Source organism: Maylandia zebra, linkage group LG12 (genome assembly GCF_041146795.1).
Source record: "Maylandia zebra isolate NMK-2024a linkage group LG12, Mzebra_GT3a, whole genome shotgun sequence".
Classification (NCBI taxonomy): Eukaryota; Metazoa; Chordata; class Actinopteri; order Cichliformes; family Cichlidae; genus Maylandia; species Maylandia zebra.
The window spans coordinates 27,394,911-27,409,583 of NC_135178.1; the positions used below are offsets into that span (position 1 = coordinate 27,394,911).

General features: G+C 38.4%; 1 protein-coding gene across 1 annotated transcript in view; it reads right to left on the reverse strand.

Annotated features, from left to right (window-relative positions):
- The window catches only part of commd10 (COMM domain containing 10), a 66,546-nt gene that overhangs the window by 51,147 nt on the left and 726 nt on the right, over window positions 1–14,673 (reverse strand). Inside the window, exons 2-5 of the mRNA XM_004547094.3 lie at window positions 12,622–12,712; window positions 11,257–11,367; window positions 10,783–10,938; window positions 8,039–8,149 (exon numbers count right to left, since the gene is read on the reverse strand). Coding sequence (XP_004547151.1) covers window positions 8,039–8,149; window positions 10,783–10,938; window positions 11,257–11,367; window positions 12,622–12,712 — 469 coding nt within the window. The remainder of the gene's footprint in view (window positions 1–8,038; window positions 8,150–10,782; window positions 10,939–11,256; window positions 11,368–12,621; window positions 12,713–14,673) is intronic.

A 14,673-nucleotide genomic window follows, 5' to 3' on the forward strand; every position in this document is an offset into this window, starting at 1 on the left:
GGATTTGCAGGGTTGACGGTTCGCCTATCTGGGTGTCAAGCATGTACCGTGGGTGTGCTAAACAACATCCAAACATACCCAAATCCCCCAGGCGCCTTTTAAGAGGCGAAAGAATTTGGGAAGGGGATTGGCTGAGGAAAACAGGAGTGGAGGTTGGGGAGAGAGCGGGGTGGACAGGAGAGATATAGAGAGTGTGTAATGGGGAGATCGAATCAATGGGTACCCCCGGAGCAAATAGGAGCCATGACATCATCGTATGGCAAGCAGCAAGGAGTGGGGTGGCGAGAAGTTGGGGGGAGAAAGAGAGAGAGAGAGCGAGAGAGCGAAGGCAGAGACGAGAGGACCCACAGTCACCCATTCTGCATCTCGGGGCCCATCCACTAGAATGGATAAGAGCTGAACAATGCACTCTGAATGAATGGGATCCCAAATCCCAGAGGAGAAAAACAAATCACCAGTGGGAAAGTGGAAGGGCGAGGGAGAGATGGAGAACGAGACAGAGAGAGATGGAGAGAGAAAGGGAGACCCTTAAAAAGATGTGCACACAAAGCAACAAAGCATCTTGGGACATGTAGAGCAAGGCAAGTAGAGACTGAGACAAAGCTGCTTTTGTCCTTCCCGGCTGGTGGGTGGCTTGGTGTGAAGGATTTGAACGTGGTACCATTTACATCAAAGCTCTCAAATATATTGATTGGGCCATGTAATCCCTCAAATGGAAAAATGAAAAGGTTGGATCTACACCGGATGAGTTGTTTTTTGGGTCTACATGACGACAGCATGTGGGAGGCAAGAATGAGGCCTTACGTAACTTGTCAGGAGGACTTTGAATTGCGTTCAAAGTTTGCCCGGCATCTTCGTGATGCCGGTTTGACAGAGACACGTGAGGCAAGCAGGGATGTTCAGGGAGGCTCTGATCACAGCACCTCCTCGCAGAAGTCAAAAAGGGATGTTTAATTGCGTGCCTCATCACACAGTGTTAATAAATAAAGTCACAGCCTTCACCGAGAGGGCTCAAAACGTGTGCCGAGTGTGTATTGTTGTGTGCTTTCGAGCACAGAGCTTTCATTCCTCCGTCATTACAGCACCGGTGCTATATGCCAAAACAGAGAAAATAAATTAGAATCACACAACAAAAAAACTCTTTCATGTTGGATGCCTTGATAAGAAAAACAAGCAGGTTTCCACAAACTACATTTAGTTGTCTTATAGTTTGGAGCTAGCTAGGGACAACTTGACACACAAAAAATAATAATAATACAAATTTATGAGATTCACTCATAAAAAAATCACAAATAAAAGATAGGAGAGAAAAAAAAGTAGGTCGTGAAATTTATTTGGGGATCGATAAAAAGGAAAAGTGCTGAAAGCGTGGACTGGAGTAAAACTATGCAAATTTGGAAGAATCAGACAGAATAAGACCCAGAAATGTGAATCAGGAATCAGAAATATGCTCTTTCTGAAAAGAAGCACTTGCCTAGGAATGAGCACAATTAACAGCAAGCTTATTTGATGCTTAGAAACACTGCCTACGAGAAAGAAGCCGCTCTTCCGAGTCCAAATTTTATTGAGAGCTGTTTAAACTACCACAGCATCATCCACCATCCTTCAGGAACAGTGACGCAAAACAAGCTCAATTGTTCCCTTTCCAGACGCTACAACAAGTGGACTGTTTTACTTTGGTTACAGTTTTGTGTTATACTATAGTGATCTGTTTGTACTCTGTGACATTTAAGAAGCAGGTGAGTACAGTTAAAATGACAGATGCATTTAAACATGATTTATATAGCAAAAAGCTGAGATTGTGAGGTCTAAAGCGAGCCCAGACATTGAAAACAGGACCAGAGGAGACACTTGTTAATAAAAATGTAATCTGTTAGTGGACTGAAATTACCAGGAGTGAAATACTGTATCTCTATGAGATCAGAGGTGCTGACCCTAATCTCTAACCTCTGAACTTCTTTTAATTAAGAAAGTATTTTCTCTACACTTACTCTAGCTACATTTTTCAATCAATTAATTGATTAGTCTACAAACTGTCAGAAACTGTGATAAATCCTTGTTTTCTGAAGCCCACAGTAAAATTATCAAATTGCTCCTTTTATCAAACTAAACATCTGTTAAAGTTAAACGATAAAAAACAGCAAACATTTACATTTGAGAAGCCAGATATAGCAAATATTTGCCATTTTCAATTTATAATTACAAATTACAAAACCCCCCAAAACAAATTCCTATTATCTCAGGTGACAGACACTTAGAGAAGATCCTCCTCTAGTTTGAGCTTCTCCTCTTCTCTCCTTCATGTGTATATATTCCCTCTTATTTATAATGGGGAGGACATCGCTAGGTTTGTTAAAACTGTTTGAGTTTAAAGAAACATTTTATTTTTATCGTTAAAAGTTTTTTAGAGTGAGGAGGCTCTAAGGCCAGCAGGGTGTTGTATCAACCAGTCACTTGAGCCCCATAGTGAAATGAAAAACAACAAGACTGAATGAAACAAGTACTTGGGCGGCGTCCAGTGGAAACTCCAGCTCTAGGGGAAAAGCTATTCCCGCTTACAAGTTTTTGATTGAATAGGCCATAGGAAGAACATAAGAAAAATCTGTTGGGAAAAGTCTGGGATTTGTCTCAAAGCTGCATTTAGTACATTTTTTCCCCTTTGAGGCTTAAAAACTCAGAAGAGCTTTGCTTTATCAATTCTCATCAAGTCTGTCTGAAGCTATCAAGCAAAGATATCCTTTGAAGTCAGAGCCAGCATGTAGAGGGTACATTAGCTCACTAGCTCTTACCCCGTGCTTTTGCAGCCTAGCATGTGCACAATAAATATTAAAATCGACAGCAGGGCAGTGGCTCATCCTAACGCCAAAAGATAGAGACAGACACCAAGAGCGGTAAAAGATTTTAATTTTAAGACATCAGAATTTCCGTTTTATGAATCTATGTTTAGAAAACAAAGTTAAGCATCCAAAGGTTTTTTAAATGAATCAGTCTATCTTAAGGTGGTCGCAAGTAGCACCGCTAAAAGGGGTCAAAAGGCTGATTTGTAATATTGTTTTACAAGCTAACAAAAATTTTAAACAAATGCAGGCTGTGCCCACTTGAGTATAGCCACTTGTACTTTCCTCCATGGAATATCTGTCTTTTCATCGAATTATTTATCCGAGCCTTTCAAAACAGAAAAAGATCCAGTGTGCTCCTTTAAATGAGTGAGTGGATATTACATCCTTAGCAGTGCTTAAAGCCTCCTCAAAAAGCCTCCATCAGAAGTGGGTTTTCTCTCTGTCCTATTCCCAAAGCGTTGTGCCGCACAAATTAATAGTACAACTGATTGACGTGTTTACACTAAGCTGCTTATTCTGTGGCCAAATATTTTGAGTATGACTAATGGCCCTGCAAATGCTTACCTTACATCATATGCTTAAAAGGATCGTTTGATACTGTGTCTTTATTTTTTTTTTGTCTCATACATATACTTTAGAAATTATGGCTGCCAATACAAAACATGCCCAAAATTTCAAATAATGAAGTTGGAATATGTACAAATAATTCTTGTGCTCTAAAAACTCAGGCTTCACTCTGGTCTAAACACTGAGATTCAGACAATCTTTCTTCTATACGATGTCAAACACAGTTCCTAAATATGATCACAGTCATGGCACAATGAAGGTACACTATCTGTCAATTTAAATGTTTTATACAGGGCATAAGTTTTAAAAAATCTACTCGTATTGGTCTAAAAATTAATTCAGTGCCAGGTCAGATCAACAACATATGGCACATAACATCACATAAAGCCATTATTTATTTAGTGTGATTAAACAAACCCCGAGATTAAACAAAACCAGCTTCAGCAGAAATAACCTGAATTGTTTGCTGTGTAACTTTATTAGTCGTTCAATCATTGTGAAGGAATTTTGGCGCGCTCTTTTTTACAGCTTCAGTTTATTGAGGTCATTTGTTTCCCCACAGCTCTCTTAAGGTCCTGGCACAGCACTTAAGTCAGGATGAGGTCTTGACTTTGACCGGACAACTGCAACACCTTGACTATTTCGTTTTTCAGCCATTCTGTTGCCGGTATGCTTGGCATGATTGTCCTGTACCAAAACAAAATATTGCCTAGCTTCAGCTGTCGGACAGATGGCCTCACATTAGACAGAGGAGTTCATGGTCGACTCAGTGACTATGAGGTTGCTGTGGCTGCAGAACAAACCAAAATCGTCACACCTCCAACACCATGCTTGACAACTACTTGATTTGATAAACAGTACATGGCTGCTACTTACCCTCATAACTCCTGTGAAAGCATTAACTTTACTTAGTTTTTCACACTGTCTGGTTTGCGTTCAAATCCTTTGCTTTTGAGAGGCAGCCAGTGTTTCCGCACCTCAGAGATAAATAAGATAAATAAAGATGTGAATAATGCAGAGTTCCTGCAGTTTAGTTCAAGAATAATTCACTTTAATGTTTTACTTTCAGCGCCCTTTTTATCTTTGCCTTTCTTTTATCTATTATTGAAATATTCTCCTCTTGCATGTTTGCTTTCTGTGAGCTGTGTCTTTTTACAAATTCAATAATCACAGAAAAATAATGATATCTTGTTAAATACTTTGTGGCCCAGTCATGGTGTGATCATGAAAACATATGGCTAAAAAAAGATCTCACTTCCTCAAGTTTTCAACACTTACGTTTTTGTCTCTGCTGCTGTACAAAATTGTGCCATCTGGTTTGTTAGCATGTTGGTTTGTTGTACTAGAGATGCAAATACATAAATTTATGAAACTAAGAATCTTGTTTTTTTGGTCAATTTCTTTCATTCATAACCTACCGGCATATTTGAAGATTTTCAAAAAGTTTTGCACTGAAGGATAAAGTCAGTAACTTGGAGAATGAAAGGGAGATGTCCATTTGGTTCTACAAACTCAAGCAGTCCAGTATGCATACAGCAGATGCTGGGTAGAAAGCCAGTATCTGTTTTACACATCATTATTTCTCTAAAGGCAAAAGTCTCACAAACAACACACCTCTGACATAAAATGGAAAAAACTATGCATTTATATCTCAAGGTCTATGCAGCTGGAAATGTTTAATCGGGTTATCTGCAGTCTAGCTAGCATGCCAACAAAAACCTTCCCGAAATACAGATAAAAGCAGACATTCCTGTTTCTCAGAAGCTCAGAAACACTTCCTGTTGTAAAGTCGCATGCCATACACACGACTATTAAGAGGACTTCACATAGCCTAATGCAAACTGCATAAAAAATTTCAGCAAATTCTCACTCTCATCTTTCAGTTGCCGTTCTCGAGTTTTCTTTGTAGTCTTTTCTCTATTGTTTGTCCTTGCTATCACCTTCTGCTGCATCCTGATCTTCTCCCTTCCATCATCTGCTCGCATCAAGTTTTCCCCCAAACTTTTCTTTCCTTTTGACAGCAGATCAATCAAGTCATTTTTCTGTCTCAGCCCCCTCCCCACTGGGATAACAATGCAACAGGTCTTGCGTCATACCTTCACTGAACGAGGCCAATCTCACCGGTCCTTATGAGGGTAAACTAGAGCTCTCACTCCTGAAATATTAAGGAGTGCATGAGAAGACATTTATGCCTTGTGCCGATGTACTGCAGTGCTTCCTCGGTTTTCATATCTGAAACAGCAACTTTTCACCAAACCCGATACAAATTCAGTTATGAGGAAAATATCATCTCACATGGGTGAGGTCACACAATTATTGAAACAGAAACTATAATCCATAAATTCCGTGTTGGTCCACACACTTTAGAGACAGAGGGTGTTATGAAGATCTTCCCCTGATATTATATACTTCAATAAAACACAGAAACAAATATAAAAATCCACTCCACTCACTTTTAATTTCAAGTATGCCATCTAACATCTTATCCACTCTACTGCAGATACACTGTACGTCACATATAGTTTGGAGAATGAGATGTGAAGCCCCCTGGCAGTCCTCCTCCTCAGGAAGAGTGCTAATGAAGTAGGAGGCCAGTCGGATGAGAGAGTCTTACTCTCCACTTAGGTTCCAAGCAATCAATAAAACACAAAGTGCCACTGTTGCCATCCCCTTACACATCTTTTGCTTTCTGTTCTTGATCCCAATTTTCTTCAGTATTTCTATCCTCTTTAATTGTTTTACTTGTTTTCACTCCCTCTCTCACCTTTATATTTCAATATTTCTGTCCTTGTCACCTCTTAATTCTCTGCTTTCTTCCATTTGCTGTTTTCCCTTCCCCTCGCCATTAGACAGCCAGCAGTGACGGTGCTATAAATCTGTGCTGTAATTAGTATGACACTTGCAGCAGAATTTCATTTCTATTCACAACTAATTTACTTCTCTGTCATTGCAGTGTTTTGACATCTCAAAAGTTTTACTGAGAGTTTGGAAGCAAACAAACTTACTGTCAAGAAACTCTAATCAGAAAGCACCAATGGAAATTTAAAAGAAAAGTGCACGCTCAAAGTACCTTAATACAAACTTAAACGAGGAATCTTATCCATCTCAGACACTTCACTGCCCCTGAGGGCTGCTTACCAAACTGTGAGGCAACAGTGCCCCCTGTAGGTCAACGGTGAACGTGCACCTCAATGATGTTCAGTGAAGTTACACTTTTAACCAGCCTTGTTTTAGCCCCCCAGCTATCTCCTCCCACAAGGGAAATTGTGTAAGTGGATTTAAATAAATTAATACCTCTTCTGCAAAGCCTAGGGAGAACACAGAAGAAAACCACAAAAAAATAAAATAACGTACCGCTGTTGCATTCACAAAGATAAAGCAAAACACATATTTTTTTCTGGCTAACGCCTATAGGGCCGCATTTACGATGACAGCAATTTGAATATGTCATGCCTAATTCTACGTTCAGACTGAGCCGACATTCTCTAGGGTCTGAATACAAAGCAGTGTGCGAGAAAGACACTTGACTAGTCAGCTGGAACACCACTATCCAGGCTGTGGGGATAATCAGTCTCACCATTCTGAGACAAAAACTGCTTTACAAGAAACCGTTCAAGTGCCCAAAGACCAAAAATCAATTTTTAGTATCTGTGCCAACAAACAAAAGTCGTGTGCACCACTCATAGTCGGCAGAATACATTTCAAGTATTTCTCAAAAAAAATAAAATAAAATCAACAACATTTCACTAAGTATGTGTTCATGTTTGAGGCTGAGCTTGTTAGGAGAATTAAATCATTAAGACTCAAGAAAATGTTTCAATTAAATCTCAAACTTCAAAGGTTGAAAATCATTTAATGTTAAAAAGACACTGTCTTTTGAGTTCTGATTGCTTCCACTACAGCTACAGAGCTCTACCTCTCCCAGTGGAAAAAGAATAAATGAGTGAGGGAGGCTCATGAGGTCTCAGTTATCAGAGTAAGTACATGGTTTTAGCTAATTGGGATCCAAACAAACTCTGAATAAAAATAAATAGAAACAGGAAAATGCTTTGATAGAAAACAAAAAGTCAAAACAATATGTAGCTCATGCTTCTTGGAGTTTTCCTTTAGAAGAGAAAATATTTAAGGTTAATTAGATTTCTGCTTAATTATTTGTCCTACTATTTGTGGGTAAAACTTGCCTATTAAGAATCTTAATGAAGAAACTCACTAGTGACCTCAATAAGGCAGGCGCCGAGACTAAATCATATTCCACCAGAGCTTAGATGCTGGGCATTCAAACAATTCAGTGCTGGTAACAAAACAATGCCCCAACACACTGACCAATTTCAACCACACAATAAGTCTCTCAAGAGAACAAAAGGACCCACGAGGTTTCTGATAACAAGCTCCCTGATCTCTGATCCATACACTACAGTTACCCTGGAGCTAGATGCAAGTCTACCTCTGGGTCAAGACAGAGACCAGAGGGATTAGCAAAAGAACAGAGAAAGACTGATGGTGCCTCTTAATTGACATTTACAAAGAACAGCTCTGTGATCAAAGTGCACAATAAGTCTTGGAGCAAATAGGATGTTTACAATAGATAAGTAAAGCTATAAGAAAAGCAGACTGTCTGTATGTGTCCATACCTCAGAGTCTTCACCCTGGAGCCCCAGCTGGAGGACAGCACTGGGAGACTTCAGTCTGGCATGGCTGGACTGAGCCATCTGCAGGTTCAACTGCCAGCCAACATACTCCAGCTGAAACACACAAACAGAGTTTTAGAATTAACATAACCGTAAAAATAAAGCCTCACACTTCAGTTTAATAACTGCCTCAGGCAGCTTTTCAAAGACTTAAAAAAGTGTTTTTCCCATAAAATAATTGCTATTTTATTATTACTTCTGCCTCATCCTCATTATCTTGGTACTTTTGACCTGATTTTTTTATTATCCTTCATTTCCTTCTCATTGTTTTTCCCTCTTTTTTTTTTTACTGTTTTATGTTTCCAAAGCACTTATTAGTCAAATTAATCAGCATTGCACTTTTTTTTCCAAAGTAGTTATTACTAATTTAGACTTTTCAATATTTCATCTGTTCGTGTTAACATTTTGCCATATTGCTTTGTTACAAGGACAAAGGAAAACTGCTATTTGCTGCATGGCCACATTTGTGTAGACTTTTACTTTATCCCTTCATCCAAACTTTTCTCCAACAAAAGTGAAAAAAAAGACGGTCTGCGTGATGTGATGTGAACTTGTAAAACTTGCAGCGTCTCCTTATACCAACCTCACCAATTCTCCCACCTGCTTGGCTGATTTAATGACAGACACTTCACCAGTCAGCTGAAGCAGTGTGATAGATTAGCAGCGGTGAGTCAAGGCGGGGCAGTTAAGTGTTTTATGATGCAGGGAGAGGCCATAATAATAAACCATGTGTGACTTATTGGTTGTGGATGCATCACAGCACAGGTGTGAGGTGGGGAAGGACTGAAATACGTTTATTTATACTGCAGAAACATTCAAATTAGCAGGAATAAACATTACAACTCTGCGGTCGTTGGTCTTTAAGTTTCTTTACATGTAAAGGAATAAATCTGAATACATTTAATAAACACCTGCATATTTTATTATCTTGCATAAGATCGGTCAAAATAAATGAGCATTCTAATAGTACATTACATAGGCATTGCTTTCTAACACATTTCTGCTTTTTCTGCTTGATCGTCGGTCAGTTTGCTCATTTTTAGATAAAAAAACAGGGAATGAAAGGAACTGTCCCGACAACCTCACATGAAGGAAAAATTCTTAATTCTTAATTAAAACAGCAAATAGCCCATTCAATCACACAACAGCCAGTAGCAAGCATAGAGATTAACTTCAGGTCCTGTTCCCACATGTGTGACATTTATATTATTTTGGTATTTAGTTCTCACAACTATTTAGATCGCTGGGGTGATGCGGTCTGTGATTATTTGTAAGACCGTTGCTCGTTTCTGCTGTGCATTCAAAAAACTATTTACTTAATTTGTCAATCATGACACACACACGTATATTTGACACGAGCACTGAGCTTACAGCTACATCTCACAGTTATTTTCCTTATTGATTCATCTGCTGATTGTTTTGTCGTTTGCTCTGTAAAATGCCAGAACACAGTGGAAAATGTCATTTATAATTGCCCAAGGTGGGATCTTCAAATGTCAGCTTTTTGTCCAACCAACCAAAGATATTGCATTTACAATTGTGATATTATCAGTGAAGAAAAAAAAGAACCAAGTCCTGATATTCCAGAGGCTGAACTCTACAAATTCTTTGATACGCGCAATTAATTGCTTAATCAAAAGCGATGCCAGTTAACGTTCAGTTGGTTGACTAATACTTGTAGCTTTATTTTTCACACCCAGTTTTGATATTGAGCAAGAAATAAGAAATTTATGGCTTTATGTTCAATGAGCATGTGGCAGAAATGACAAGATGCCTGCTGAATAGAAATGGTGTGTATGAATATGAGACTCAATTTAATCTCAAATGTGCATGTGAGACAAAACATATTAATTTAATTATTACAGTATTAGTATAATTACGACTCTATTCTCAAGGATCAATAGCTGTCACATCCTTCCATGTATAAATTCATTAGGGAGCGAGGGGAAGATTTGCCAGACACGAGCAGGTGAGACATATAAATGTCTGACAACAGCAACGGCCCCAGCATAATGTGACTGATGTGTACATGCTGAGTATTTATTCTGCGTTTGATCTTAATTCCCTCGTCTCTGAAAGGAATGCTGTTTGAAGTGTCGCTCTTTAATCAAGTTATAGAGCGAAACAAGTTTAGAAATTAATGAAACAACTTGTGTGAGCTTTGAAAGAAGTCTTTGTAATCCATATGGCTGGAAAGAATTCACACAAAAGCAGGTCAGTCTTAATGTGGACAGTCTGATGCTTATTTTCAATTCAGTATCACATTATGAATTCAATAGAACTCGGCTCGCGATGAAAATAAAATAGAACGGGCGGCTTTGGGTTTTAAAGACGTTATAGCAGGTGTAGTCAAAGTTCAGGTATATCAACACTAATAATGTTCCCAAAAGAATATTACACTGTGTACAGTGTTGCTTGCTTTTACTGTTCCTCCACAGACTTACTGCAACTGAAATTTCTCATTTACACCAGCACAGGCACAACTGGTGCATGAATGACAAGAATAACTGGTTTACAAGCACTGTAAACAAGCAATGTAGTTTCTGCATCAGTGGTAAAACTCTTGTTTGGATATATTGTTTGTAAAACATAAATAACAAACTGTAAAGGGTTTGCTGTGTATATTCTGCTAAATAAAAATAAGCAGTCTGATGCTAACGAGGACAAAAAAAAACCTTAGACTGTACCTTCTTCGGGGCAAACAAATTACATTTCAGTTTCTCCACCAGTTCGGGTCCAGTAGTTGCCCAGGTCTGAGAGAACACCTCAGCCTTCTCTGGGGTTAGATGGACCATCTCCAGCTGTTGTTGCAAAGAGGCTGGCTTTACATTATGATACACTGCCTAGTAAAAGTGATGAGAGAAGAGGACAGGATGTGTTAATCAGCATCAAATGTATTCATTTATATCGGGTTATTGTGCAGTTACAGTTATAAAAGAACAATCCATTTAATCTAATACCAAACACAACATTGGAAATACAACTACTCGCAACACAACAGTGACCCCAGGTGGAGAAATAGGCTCACTGTGTGATTCAAAAGCTACAGTACACACTCCATGCCAATCTCCTCATATTAAGATATTTAGAAAATATGCAAAATGTGCATCATTTGAGTCACTTTTTATGTGCACTGCAGGAAAAACAATGTGACCACTCACTTGCTCTAATATAAAGGCAGAAGTTTCCAAGACTAGGTTGAGAGCATTTTTATCCAATGAGAGAGCAGCCTGGAGTTTTTCCTCCTCTTCCTCACTGAACGTCCGCTCTCCCTGTGTAGAAAAAAATCCAATGCAATGTAAAAGCATCCTGAAATAATAACTAAATATATGAATGAAAAGACACTGTCTGCTTGACAATCAAAACATTTTCAGAATTAGCTTTAAAACACAGTATGTGGGTGTCAGTGTTAATCTGACAAGTCTGACAACAACAAAGGTTTTCCTTGAAAGGAGCTTATATTCATAAGCAACATACAGTATTAATCTCATGTTACTCACACTAATGTTTTGCTGCGCGCAGCTCCTCTGCTGCCACTCGTGAGTGACAGTCAGTTCAGTCAACAAACAGATTTTTATTATAGTTTTATTTTGGATATTTTTAAAGCAAAATGTGGAACATTGCAGTATCACAATTACCAAAGTTAAGTCCTTGTCACTCTGCTTTCTTCAACTTATCCAATTCAGGGTCATATAGCAGCTAAAGCCAATGTCCTATCTCAGTAGTCATAGGGTAAGAAAGGAGGTACATCCTGGATAGGTTGCCAGTTTATCAGGGCTAACATTGAGAGACAGAGAGAAAACCATTCACACCAACGGCCAATTTAGAATTGCCAGCTAACCTAACATGAACATGGCTTTGGAGGAATCCAGAGTACCTGGACATAACCCACAAAGCAAGAACGTCACAGGTTTGAATGCTTCTGAGTTTGCAAGTTCTCTCTGGGCCTGTGAGCCAATGGTGCTAACTACTGTACCACTGTGCCACCAGTTAAGTAAATAAAGCCCCTAATCTTTATTTAATGTGGATGGTAGGTCATGGATAGACTGAGGCTTGTAGCAATTGAAATCAGACATGCAAAAGGTTGAAAAACTGCTACTGTATGAATAAAAAACAAAGCATAAACTAACAAGGAGTTAAAATATTCATTCTAATTTCATAAATATCAACAAAACAATTCATCCGCTAGGCTGAATTGCAGCATAAGAACATTAAATAATATGATCGCCTGTTGATACATGTCAAAATATCTATTTCATTAAATATTATTATTTTAAAAAGTTGCACTGCCTCCTATTAGCACTTCAAAAAAAATAAAGAAACCACCCAAAGAGTCCCTTGAATAAAACATTTAGTTTGACGAGTCAATCTTGTGACAAACCAGAAAGATTTGCAGATCCAGGTCTGCATGTGCATTAATTAGAGTCAAGTGTGAGCGATGCTCCAGTAAGTCTTTATGCATGCACGACAGCTGTGCTGCGAAGCCTCTCATCTTTGGCACAGATAACATTGTGCAGTCTCCATACCTTCAGATGAAGTTTCTGTATGATGCGGGAGATCAGTCTGGAGAACTTGTTCACATCAATTGCATTGATGAAAGTCACTGCTTCTTTTATGCTGTTTAAGAAAAAAAATAAGAGTCACACGTGTTAATGACAATGATGTAGGACAGGAGGTAAAAAAAGAACATCAGCTGTAGTGTGAAGAGTGCATAGCAGCGTAAAATGAGGCTGTGTACTACAGAGTGAATGTAAAATTCTGGGACAATACTAATAATAATGTGTTTTGATTTTATTGTAATTTATTTCATGTTTTTAAGCCAGACAGATGCATGAATGATTCTTGTAAAAAAATAACTGAAATTTAAAGGTCTTTCATTTCTTCATCACTACATTTGAGCATCTAGCTCAAAATTAAAATTACGCACCTACTTCGGTTTACTAGCAACATATCAGTAAAATCACTGGGTACAAAAACAGCATCTTAGAGAGACAGAGACTATCAGAGGTAAAGATTGGCAGAAGTTCACCAATCTCCACAAAGAGAATCTGGAGAAATCTCTGTGCACGAGGGACAATTAAAAACAGGCGTGATTCTGTCATAGAAATCACTGCATGGGCTCAAGAATACGTCTGTGAATGCAGTTCCCATGCCATCCACAAATGCAGATTAAAGCTCTAGCATATAAGAAGAATTCACATGTGAAGATGATCCCGAAATGCTGCTATCTTCTCTGCGCCAAAGCTTAATTCAAATCGACTGAGACAAAATGGAAAACTGCTCTGATGAATCCAGGTTTGAAATTCTTTTTGGAAAAACATGGACGCCACATCATCTGGGCTAAGAAGAAAAGGATCAATGAGCTTGTTATCAGCACTAAGGTCAAATGCCTGCTTCCCTGATGGTATGTGTGTGCATATGTGCACCGGCAACTTGCACATCTGGAATGTCTAAACCCATATATACCTTTCAGTGCTGAAAGGTATATGCTTCCATCCAGATGATGACTTTTTCAAGGAAGGCCTTCTCATATTTCAACATGACAATGGAAAACTGAATACTGCACTTAATACAACAGCACGGCTTTGTAGTAAAAGAGAACTTTCACCAACTGAAAACATCTGGAGCATCATGATTTAGAAAATACGGCAAAAAAGTCTCAGGACTGTTGAGCAGCTAAAATCCCAAAGGTCAAACAACTTGTCTCCTCAGTTGCCAGATGTTTATGTACTGTTGTTATAAGAGACAATACCATGAAATTAACTTTCATGAAATAATGAAAAGTCTTAGTTTACAAATTTGATTTTTTTTTCTGTTATATTATTCCCAGATCATTTCCCATTGTTTTATTTAATACTGCACAATATCCCAGATAGACAGACATCTGTGCATCTATCTATGGTTGAGTGCACTGGCTCCTGGAAGAGATCTATCCTCTTGGGCTACATGGGCTAAAGGTTATCACAGAGTAAAGCCTGATGGAAACGGGAATATTAAGACTGTTACAAATACAGATAATCAATTATTTAAAAATCCAACATGCTGAAATACTGGCTGATATTTTTTTTCATTCAGACCCACTAAACATAAACATATTTCCCTAATTTTTATAGTATGTAGTTATTTATGTACTCGTTTACACTCAGTTTGGCTCATTTGTAGTATTTGTATTTCTTTCCAAAAGGGAAGTTGCAGAGTGCCCTCGGGTGGACCAGTTATGCAACATCAACACTCATAATATGGTTGAAGGGTGTTTCAGCAGTCTCTTCTTTACTCTTTCAATGTTAATTTATTAGTCGTTATAAACTGCGATACTAATAGACAGGCTGCAGATAAACCAGCCAGGCTATGTCCGTTAGAACCATTTTCTCAGCGATCCTGCTTCACAACCAGATTCAAAACCTGCAAGAAAAATACCCCAAACAGCATAGTAGTGACACCACATCCCCTTATTGCAGGATTCAGGGGTTCAGGCCTTTTTGTTTTGTTTAGGGTTTGTTTTTTTAAATCTATCTTGATCGTAAACTGGCCTTTTCTTTCATCAAAAAGTTTAAAAAATATATTTAAATCTCTTGCAG